The sequence below is a fragment of the Diabrotica undecimpunctata genome, chromosome 9 (assembly GCF_040954645.1).
Source record: "Diabrotica undecimpunctata isolate CICGRU chromosome 9, icDiaUnde3, whole genome shotgun sequence".
NCBI lineage: Eukaryota > Metazoa > Arthropoda > Insecta > Coleoptera > Chrysomelidae > Diabrotica > Diabrotica undecimpunctata.
Window position 1 is genome coordinate 34,409,984 of NC_092811.1, and position 12,434 is coordinate 34,422,417.

A 12,434-nucleotide genomic window follows, 5' to 3' on the forward strand; every position below is an offset into this window, starting at 1 on the left:
ATGGTTTATTTAACAACCTAATTATTTAAATAATACATATTCGTAATGTACGCAAAAAAGTACATACGAATTAAAAAAAGAAACGTCGAAATCTATAAACAAGAAACAGAGATACAGTTGACAGCTCCTTCTCCCTCCAGCGCTCTCAATAGTTTCAAAGCCGACCAACTTTGATCACCACAATTTTGAAGCTTTGTGAACGATTCCATTAAAACGCAATCTTTTTAAAATTTTCCACGTTACAATCTTAAAGTATGTTCTTTCAGATGACCCTAATTAGGTTTCTTAATTGTTATAAACAAAGCTGCTATCAATTTATAAAAAAGGCACTAACTTTGTCCCAAAGTGTCCTAGGTCAATTTTTTTCCTTTAAATTTTTAAAAAGAACAGGTTGTCAAAATATGAAAAAATCAGTTTTTTGCAGTCAATGGTTAAAAAGTTATTCTAATTGTTTATAAGCAAAAAATTGATGTTTTTGCCAAATTATTTTGCAATATTTAAAATCATTTTCTCATTTTTTTAAACAATAATAATAGAATAAATATTTTTCTTTTAGAAACTATTCGTATATTTAATGTACCTATTTAATTTTCTGACTTATATTGTAATATAAAGGCTATAGGTTTATTTAAAAAAAAAGTTAATAAAATTTAAAAAAAGTTAATAACATTTAAAAAAAACGGAAATTTTTGACTTATTTTGCAACTTTCTAAACAACAAATAAGGATAGGAACGTTTAGAAAACGCCATTTTGAAGGTGTTTATATGACTTATAAGTTTTATTTCTTCTCAAATTTGTTTCAAACGCTTTACTTTTTGATGATAGACGAAAAAAGCGAAAATTTACCGTTTTTGACCTTAATTTGTTAATAATTAATTAAGTCCAAAAAATCGACTGCAGGAAACATATACAGTCGGTTCACAATTTGTTGATAGCTCACTACAAGTTTAACCCTAATTAGAAAACTGAAATACAGAGAGGATAGGTAATACGATATAATAGTAAAAACCAACCTAAAACTGACGGTTTAAGACGTTTTCGACTAACCCACCTTATATATGAAGGAATACAATACCTTATAATCCTATTACGGGGGTATTTTGAATGGTTAGAGATGAACGACCAGTGTCGTAGAGTATATGATTGAAACATTTATTTGAACTAAATAAATATATTTTTTAAATTGTACTTTTGTAAATTGTATTTTTTAATAAAACTTATTTATTTTATTCAAAAATAAAAAGTCTCTTGCCATTTGTAAAAGATACATTTATTTAATTGAGGAAAAAGGCGCCAAATGTCGCCTGGCAAAATTTCCAATGTGTTTTAAATGTATCCATTATTTTCGAATCCGGAGAAAACTAATAAATATTTTTGAAAAATTTAAACGCAGAATGAAAGATTACATTATTACTCAGGGCACAAAGTCCCTAAAAACTTCTACAATGTTTATTTTAATATGTTATTTAACAGGGGTGAAAATAAAAGAGAAAATATAGTATAATTTTTAATTGAAAATATTGCATGCAAAAGAAACTTTTTATTTATTCTAAAAAATATTTCATTCTGCCTTTAAATTTTTCAAAAATGCTGTTTAGTTTTCTCAGGATTTGAAAAAAAATGGATACATTTAAAACACATTGAACATTTTGACAGGCGACATTTTGCGCCTTTCCCCTTTAATACCTTACGATTACAACTATTATTACTTACCTTATATAATTACGATTATAATCCGAGTTATCTTGAGGGTTAATAATTAGCGGTTGTGTCTCTACGGTCGCATCAATTATGTTATCAAGATCCCACATTTTTTGTTCTTCTTCTATTACATGCCTTACTGCATCTTTCCAGTTTTGTTCTGTAATATGTTGTAAAGACTCGTATAACAATTCACGTACAGCTTGTATTTTATATAACGTATTTTTTCTAGCCACATAACTTTTCATTTGTGCCCAAATGAGTTCAATTGGATTTATTTCGCAGTGGTAGGGTGGAAGTCTAAGGACTGTAATGTTTCACCTTTCCGCCATTTTGTCAACTACGTATTCCTTGAACTTAGATTTGTGTTGCCGATCAATTTTTAGAAGTTCTGCTTTTACCATTCCATCTTCGTAAGGCAGATACTTATTCCGCAGCCAGTCCAGAATATCCTGTTTCTTCCACGCAGTCGTTGGAAGTCTTTCTACTAGTCGTGCATGATAAGGTGCATTATTTAATACTATAATTGAATTTGGTGGTATGTTTGTTCAATCATCTGCTCAAAATACTCTTCGAAAACATCAGCTGTCATCTCCTCGTGATAGTCTTTTGTGCTTTTGGACTGAAATTCCAACAAACCATGCTTAACAAATCCTTTTTCACTGCCAATGTGAGAAATTATTAATCTACTGCCTTTACCAGAAGATGGGGAGATACCAGTAGACCAACCTTCCATAAAGGCTTGCCTGGAGCTTAATATATTTTTATCTGACCAAATTTTTTTTAGAGTATGACCTGAGTTTACCCACGTTTCATCCTGGTAGAAGATGGGCCTTCCTTCAGCCCGGAATTTTCGTATGGATCTTAGATAATTTCTTCTCTAACATATTATCTCCTCCCGATAAATCAAAAGTCATTTTCGGTCTGATTTCTCCCACCGTAAATTTAATTCTTTTAAAACTTGCCACAATTTAGTTCGTCCGATATGAGGCAAATCCGGGTCGTCTCTAACTTCTTGTAAAATTTTGTTTAGGTTTGGTATTTCTTTTTTGAAAAAAAATCCATGAATTTTCCTTCGATTACCATTTTTGGCAAATTCATCAATTTCAATAGGCTTTTTCCCTCTCTTTAAGTGTTCGTTTGTGTTTGGGTTAGCTATACTGTGTTTTTTTCTTTCTGATAGGAACCTATATATAGTTGACTCTCCTACGCCAGTCATGTTGACACAACTTTCGACTATGTTGCGAACAGTGTTTGTGGGATTCTGAGAAACCAGAGCATCGTGAACATTCAGGACAATAGTCTTCTCTCTTGGTGAATAGACAGACTTACTGACTGTACGCAACAGTACCGGTGTAAAACTTGATGATATTGATGATGAGGCCATCACAAACAATCCAACAAAACGAGCACGAGCGAAAGGTACGTATATGTTCGTAGGTATATGGAATAAAAAATCACTCACGCACTGTATATAATTCGCAAAAGAAATATTCGAGACGCTAATTACTGCCGTAGACGCGGACACACCGACGAGCCGTAAATTACATGCGATCAAAAACGTATTAAACAAAAAAATTGTTTTCGTTCGTAATAACTTCACCCTTTTGAGTTAAGTTTCGAATATAAACTGAACAAACGAGGCACATGGTCAAAGCATACCCATTATATTATTAAAAATCTGGGGAATTTCATCCTAATTATCTTGCAACGAATAGTACCTTCGGATATGAATTCCAGGTTTTCCAGTAAAGTGATTAAACGCGAAGATTAGTATTGAAATATCCAAAGAGATAAGGTATTCTTATTTACAAAATTGTTAATGGTTAAATTCTTATTTTTATTAATATAATATAATTACTAACATTAGCCGTGAAAGTTTTAATTGTTTTTTTGCTAAATATATTAGTATTAAAATATTATTAATATTATATATATAACAGTATTAAAAAATATTATATTATTATTTAATGAATAAACACCTCAGAAACGCCTATGGTTTACGACCGTTTTATGAGTTTGAGGCACATTTCGTGCTCTCAACAATTTATGAACGGAGAATAGGTTCTTGTTATAGAGGTCCATACTACTCAAAACAACTGTCGGTTGCCTGGCTAAATGAGTGTCACGAAAAAAAGCTTATTTCCCTGGGCTATATATAATATGAACCGCTTCATGTCTCGGCTTATTTTTCCTGATACCATAAAATTCATCCTTAGGTATCTATTTGGCCCGCCACTTTTAAAAATAGTACCTTTTCCAACGTTAACTATCTCACTTCCCAGCTGCTTGGTTTCTTGTAAGGCCATTATTTCGTTTCTATATTTCTCACGTATTTCATCTAAATTTCTTAATGTTTCTTCCTCGTAAGTCCCTCTTATGTTTCATGTTCCTACTTTTAATCTATTTTGAATTTGTTTGTTTTTTTTTCTTCTCATCTTATTTTCCTTCCTTTAAATTCATCGTCTTTATCGTAGCCATATCGTTACCATTTTTCGTTACCCATCGATTGTGCAGTTTTCCCTTTTTTATTTCGTATAGCTGCTTATTTTCTTTATCCCATCTCCATTCCCTACCATCTACTGTTAATTTTTCATATCCTATTCTTGCTATTTTTCCTTCTTCTCTTTCTTCTTTCGCCATTTATTATTTTTTCTATTTTTTTTCTTTCATTGTTAGGTCATTGTTTATGTAAATGCGGTCTTTGTGTTTTTTTCTTGTTCTTGTTTTTCAACATCTTTGTCATTGTTTCTGTTTCTATAACGCAGAGATTCTCTTCAATCTTTGTGACATTCCTTAATTTCACTTTTACTTGCAGTTCTCTGCCTAAAAAATATTCCATTCCTTCACTTATGTTTCTATCGTCCATTTTTAATCCTGATATCATAAGGATTTTCTTCTTATTGCATTTCTTTATGTGTTCGATTCTTTCCTGTAGTTGTTTTACTTCTCTGTTCAAGTTCTGATTCTCTTGCCTTATTTCCATTAATTTCTTCTACTTTCTACTTTCCACTACTACTTCCACTTTCTACTTTGCACTAATACTTAATATATTGGTTTCGGCTTATTCCTTCCTCATTTGCTTTATTTCGTTCATCATTTCTTCATTTTTCTTCATCAGTTCTTTCATCATTCTGATCATAACTGCATTTGTATCTTCGTCTTTTTCTTCTTAATTTTTCTGTAGTGATCTCTTTTTTTTACTTCTAAATCTATATTCTCCTATCTTTCGTTTATTTTCTTCGTCGGTTTCTACCTCGCTTATTGTTTGGTTTCTATATGTATTCATTATATTTTAACTACCTATTTCTTAATAGTATGCACCCAAAATTTTTGATAAATCCTTATATTTTTCACAAATAAAATTCTATTTTTACCTTGCTTGAACTTCGTTAGTGTTGTATATTTTATCAATCTCTTAAATTAATTTATTCAAATATTTTAAGAACCCCTGAAAATTGGCTGCAACATGGTGTCATAGACAATGTCCACCATGCTCTGCCTGCTATAGCATTTGTACCAAGCACTCCACCTAACAACGAGTCCGTAGAATTCTTGGCCTCTAGAAGCAGATTAGATTTGGTGTTAAGTGATCTGTACGACTGGATTAACGTAGCTGTGAGCGATTACAATCCAGGAATCAGACGTTGGACTGTGATGACTTTAGATGGACATCAAAGAGTCTTCAATTTGCACAGACTTTATATTATGTTCTACGCTGAAGATCCAGTTAATTTTGCTAACAGACTGAAAGCGGCATTGACGCTAAAGGCTGAAACAGAAAATTTAATAAGGTAAACCACTTGAATATAATTAATGTAAATATATAAACTACAAGTATATTGTAATGTTTATTATTCAAAAAATTTATTTAAAAATCCTTTATAAAAGGTATATACAGGGTGTCCCATAATTAATTGGACATTAGCTAATGGGTGATAGCTGACATCAAAATAAAGCGTTTGAGCTCAAATTGCTTACGCAAAATGTTGCTAGTTTTCGTTCTACAGGGCGATTTATTAATATTTTTTTATATTATTTTTAGGAATATATTGAAAACTATTCAACCCATTTAAGTAAAATTTGGTATCTTGCTATTATTTAGTATGCTTAATATGAAAATGATATTAGTTTTACCGATGAAACTAGGTGGCGCCACCTACTATAACATTGGTTCATTAATGGGGCCATAATTTTTTTTCCGCCCTGTATAAACATTCTAGGAAAAAACAGGAAATAACATTGAATTCTACACAAAAAAGGTATTCTTGTTTCAAATCAAAAAAGTACACCGTTTTCGAAATAAACGTATTTTTTAGAGACGTGCATAAAATAAAAAAATTTTACAAAAACTTATGTAAATTCAAACATTATTCAAAAGGTCTTAAATAAAAGTGAATATTAAATGTATTAGTAGTAGATAATTTTTGCAAACAAAATGCATATGATTGAAACAATTATTTTTATTAAACCTTTGACTCAGTAACAAATTTAAAAAAAATCAGAAATTAAATTAAACAATGAAGTGAATATAAAACAATTAACAAAGTGAATAATTCGAACCGAAAAAAAATTACAATAAGTGTTCAAAATGTGCACCATTAGACAAACTACATAATCTAAATCTTTTGTGTAAGTTTTGTCTTATTTTAAATAATGAGTTTCTTTGGGCCCTAATTACGTTAACTCTCTCTACAATATTTTGCCATAACTCTTATCGGTTATTTATTTTTTTTTTATAAACAAGTGACTTCAGGTAGCCCCACAAGTGAAAGTCTAGGGGATTTAGTTTGGGACTGCGTGCTGGCCATGGGTATACACTACCTCTACCAATCCACCTTTGAGGATAAATTTCATCTAGATAATTTCTAACTTCTAGGCTATAATGTGGTGGTGCACCATCATGCATGTACCAAAAGTTCCGTCTCAAATTTAGAGGTATGTCATCTAAAAGAGTTGGTAAATCTTTTCTCAAAAAATTTAGATATGTTACTCCGTCAAGCCTAGTTGGTAATTCGAATGGTCCTACAATACAATCCCCAAATATGTTACACCAGATATATATGGAAAACTCGTGTTGAAAATGATGTTCTTGAAATGCATGAGGATTTTCTGTCGCGTAGGTATGGCTATTGCGCCAGTTAAATACACCCCTTCTAGTAAATGTGGCTTCATCGGTAAATAAAATTTTATTATAAAACATTGGATCGTCTAAATGCCGCCCCATCATAAACTGACTAAATCGGAGCCTTGCTGGAAAATCCTGTGGTAAAAGATTCTGTACTGGAATAAAACGATAGGGATACAAATTTTCTGTCCGTATTATTCTTGACACCGTAGATTTGCTTATACCAGTGGCCGCAGAAACAAGCCTTGTACTGGTTTCTGGATCTTCTGCAACACGCACAACAATTTCATCCTCCATATCCGCATCAATTACTCTCGGTCTTCCAGCATTCCTGTTTTTGGGATGAAATGACCCTGTTTCGCCTAATCTGTCGAACAATGATCTAATAGTTTTATGGTTTGGTTGCCTTCTATTGGGATAAAGTTCCAAATAGAGTTCAGCTGCTTTACGAGAACAAAAATTTTCCTGGGCATACAAACAGATCATATCGCGCATTTCTACATTAGAAAATTCACTATGACGTGGCATTTTTCCTTTATCTTAGGTGGTTTATAAAAAACTTAATAGTACTTTGGCAAATAATGACTCGCACTGCACTTTGACAACTAATAATAAATAAATTCGTAGTTACCTTTGAGAACTAATAATAATAAATTCGTAGTTACGTCTTGACGTTGTCATGAAGTTCAAAGCATACTTGTTTTGCAAAAAATTAAATAGAGACATGCATCATTAACAAAATACGTTTATTTCGAAAACGGTGTACTTTTTTTATGTGAAAGAAGGCTAGGTACCTTTTTTGTGTAGAATTGAATGTTAGTTCATGTTTTTGAAGTTATACTTCTTTAGGTGCAATTGGGAAAAATGTTAAGAGTAAATTTTTATAAAAATGTGCTAGTTGCTAAATCTTTGAATTTACGTATGTATCAGTGCAAATAAAGTGTGAAAAAAATATATTTTATAATTTTTGTATCTTTGAATTTGTCTTCGTCGGATATAGGATAATAGATATTAAAATATGATGACAAGAAGATTAAAAGGCAATCTTAATATTATTTGTAGATATAACCTGTCAAAATAATTCACTTTAGTATGAATTTTACGGCCATAGCACACTGGCTACACCAGTTGTCGCTCGAAAACGGGAGTCAAGCAGTGTCTACCGGGGTCAAACTTTGGATGGGAGACCGCTTAGGAACATAACATGTCATGTTATTGCCTTGCTTACTTTTTTTTTATTTTCGGTATTATTTAAGAAAATTTTTAGGAAACTTGTAAGTATTAATTAGTTTAATATTTAAATAAAACACAAATAAACTGTTTAAAATATAGTAATTTCGTTGAAGTCATATAATAGAAGTATAACTTCTTACCTGCGTACAAAGTACACACATATTATTTTTTAATAATACACTCGCACTGCATTTTGACAACAAATAGTAAACAAATTCGTACTTACGCCTTGACTTTGCCATTAAGTTCACAGCATACCTAGGTACCTGCTTGTTTTGCGAAAAACAAAATACGTTTATTTCGAAAACGGTGTACTTTTTTGATTTGGAACAAGAATACCTTTTTTGTGTAGAATTGAATGTTATTTCATGTTTTTTTTCCTAGAATGTTTATACAGGGCGGACAAAAAAATTATGGCCCATTACTGAACCAATGTTACAGTAGGTGGCGCCACCTAGTGTCAATGGTAAATCCAATATCCTTTTCTTATTAAGCATACTAAATAATAGCAAGATACCAAATTTCACTTAAATCGGTTAAATAGTTTTCAATATACCCATAAAAATAATATAAAAAAATATTAATGAATCTCCCTGTAGAACGAAAACTAGCAACATTTGTCCTAATCAATTTGAGCTCAAACGCTTTATTTTGATGTCAGCTATCACTCATTAGCTAATGTCCAATTAATTATGGGACACCCTATATATATATATATATATATATATATATATATATATATATATATATATATATATATATATATATATATATATATATATATATATATATATATATATATATTCAGATGATATTAAATATAGGAGAAACAAAGGTAGTGTTTAAAGAAATAAATTATAAGTTATATACTAGAGAATATTATGAAGGGTATTTATATCAGGGCATTCTTAAGGAATTAACATAATAATAAGTTTAAAAAGTGTTTAAGTTGCAATGTATTTGGTTATTTTAATAATTATGATATTGTAAATATATTTGACTGCACCATCTTTGTAGGCAACCAAGTATACACTCAAGTTAATTCAGTTGTAGGAACTTTGATAAATAATTATTATGTATTAAAAAATAAGATTAAATAATAATCTTGGTGGGAAAAGTAGTAGTAGTTACTTTTGGGATACCCGAGTCACAACTAGTCTTCACCCAGTTTTGAACACTCCATTCACCCAATCCTAATGTATAGAAAAACATTTTCTTGCAAACGGTATTATCTATTTTTAAATGATAAAATAAATTTAAATTACGCCGTAATTTATTTTGTGTTCTTTTTTGCGTTGTTGGATGTTTATTAACTAGCGTACACACAAATGTCTTTCGTTGATGCCAATCCATCTCAGACCAAAACCCCTCAAAAATCTTCCTTCGTTTCTCATCATTGAACATTTCCTTTTTTGTTCTGCTGTCAAACACTGCCGGGAGTTTCTCTTTATGGTAACTATAGATCCATCTTTTTCCTTCTTTTTTGCTGTATATACTTTACCACGCATTCTTAAACATTTTTGTTTATTCCTCTCCCAAGTAGAAGAATCTGCTTTGCCTGTTTTGCTACGCCTTTTCTTCTCATTTTTTATTTCTCGGACAGCGTTTACTTTTTTAGGCGTCGCTTTAAATTTTTTGCGTCCGGCGACATTTACAGCTTCATCTTCAGAATCCTTCGAAAGGTTCTTCAAATTCAATGTCGGTATTGTAGTATCGATTTTCCGCAGCTTCACTGAGATTTTCTGTATTCAAAGTTAGATCCCTACTGACATTCTCCACCTGAGTACTTTCCTTCACATTAACATTCATACCATTATCTTCTATATTAATACTAGCCAGGCATCTGCTTTGGGTGTCATTTTTTAAATGAGATCCCGTTTGAATAGCAGTTTTCTTTGGGTTCAAAATAATACAGGAATGTACTTGAATGTTTTGTGAAGAGCCTGATAGAGAAGCAATATGCTGGAAAATGGAGGATTCTTCTTGAAAGGTCTCATAAACTTGTTCAAAGCCTGTATTTGTTTCTTTCCAATCTTCTCCATGACGGCTCTTAAGTCCTGAGATTTCCTCTTTAGAATGTGAATTTAGATTGGTAGTACTTTTATTCTGGTCAATATTAGGATTCGCTTCTAGACTTTCTAGTGCTGATTTGGCCATTCTCGAAGCCCGGCTTGCCTAAAAATAAAACAAAAAAACACTTTTTTTTTTTAAAGAAACCTCGTAAATCGTTATTGTGAATACTTGATTATATTTTGGTAGGTAACAAAACCTCGTATCACAATTATTTTCACTTAAAAATTTACTGAAATATATTATTTTAAAAATTCTTGTAGCAACTAACAAGTTTCCGCTTTTCCTTAATTGATTTATATAATTTGTTTCAGTTGATCAACTGAAATATAATAATTGAGTCATCATAACCTCAATTTTTTTTGAATAATATTAGTTATGTTTCTTTTTAACGTAAAACAACGCGTCTACGTATATATATATATATATATATATATATATATATATATATATATATATTGTTATGATGTATTTGTTTGTTTGAATGATGAGCAATGAGTATTTTTAATAATATAGGGTTTTTATCGCGGTTCTCAAAGAATTAGTTTGTAAGTACTTTTTTAAATTATCTTTATTATAACTATTATGAAACACACATATATATATATATCTAACCTAGCCAATGTAAATTTAAAATAAACTATCTTTAAATTGATATTCTTATAAAACTAATTAAATTCTATAGACAATGTAAAATTTAAACAAACTATCTTCAGAATTGAAACTGTTATGACACTAACTAAATTATATTAACAAAATTTTGTACCTTTCTTTCACTGAATGCCTAAATGAACTGTTTTCCACTATATATATTCTAATCACCACTGAATGTCTTCGTACTTCGGTTATCCTTGTTTTTGTGAAATTACTTTTTCCAATTATCAGCTTCTACCAATTTAAGATATATTTTTCTTCACCAGCATTTATACACCACCAAGCAAACCAGCAAACAGCATTTATATTTATTCTTCTAATATACTTTTTTAATCTTCAATAATTATTTGTGTATAATTATAAATGTGCATTAAAATATATGCATAATTTTTAATCTTCATTTAACTCACTATATTAAACAATTGGACTATTTGTAACTGATTGACTAATTGAATGGACTGGACGGACTTTCTTACTAAACTGCTTGACTTCTGACTAAAAACTGCCATCTTGAATCCAAATCACGGGTATTTATATCTTTTCAATCTTCCAGAACCATCTGGTAAGAAATCATGTTCGATTTAGTTCTATTTCTTCTATATGGATGTTCTCGAAAAAAGTATCTGTTCGATCCACCGACATAATCATTATTCCAGAATGTTCCAACATAAACAAAGGTCAAATTCTGCATTCTGGAGAATTCGTTAATGTTCTATTGATAATTTTGTTTACATTTAGGCTTTTCAGATCAGAATATATAATTAAATTAGTAACTTAACATTCTAATTTAATAAACTACACATTTTAAACAACTATAACCCCACTTATATTCGTAAAAATTCTTAAACGTCACTTCAGAGTATGTGTATCTGGTTGCCTAGTCACATGGCTCACTTAAATATATCTACAACATCATAATTACTAAAAAAATACTTTTTATATGCTAATTTCTTAAAAATGCCCTCGCATAAATATATTTTTATTAAATTCTCTAGTATATAACTTCTTAAAATAACCAAATACTTGTTATACCTAAAATTATCTAGTATATAACTTATAAACTATTTTCTATAAACCCCAATCGTATCAATATATATATATATATATATATATATATATATATATATATATATATATATATATATATATATATATATATATATATATATATATATTATATATATACTCAGATGCAAAAAAAGCAACGGAGAAAATCAATTCAATTTTTTTAGCCTTATTTTGATGATTTTTTTTTAGCACACTGTGTATAAATTTATAAATTTTAATTCATTATAGTCAGTATTTTGATATAATTGTATATTTGGCTTATTGTACGGGGTTAATTAAAATGTGCTTTTATTATCCTAACTTTGAAACATCCTGCGGAATAATTCCGTTTGCGAATTTTTGTAAAACTTTATTTTTAAGTTGGAACCATTTCTCATATGGCTTGAATCATTTTTTAGAGCCAAATGAATTTAGGACTTTTTTAATTATGAATATTTTGGAGTTATTTTGTGATACGATGAGGTGGCTTGGGTGACTGTTATCATTATGTCATATTGACACTTACATTTTGTTTATCTATAATTGATCATTGTTCTTAGTGTCAAAGATGATACGAAAGCCGTTGCTTTGGTTGATGAT

The 12,434-nt window shown here is 30.1% G+C and overlaps 1 protein-coding gene across 2 annotated transcripts in view; it reads left to right on the forward strand.

The window, feature by feature from the left end:
- The window catches only part of LOC140449818 (dynein axonemal heavy chain 1-like), a 1,063,244-nt gene that overhangs the window by 27,565 nt on the left and 1,023,245 nt on the right, over positions 1-12,434 (forward strand). For both annotated transcript variants that reach the window (XR_011951893.1, XM_072543176.1), the window contains exon 4: positions 5,149-5,496. Coding sequence is in view for 1 of the 2 variants with exons in the window: in XM_072543176.1 (XP_072399277.1) it covers positions 5,149-5,496 (348 nt within the window). In the remaining variant the exon portion in view is untranslated. The remainder of the gene's footprint in view (positions 1-5,148; positions 5,497-12,434) is intronic.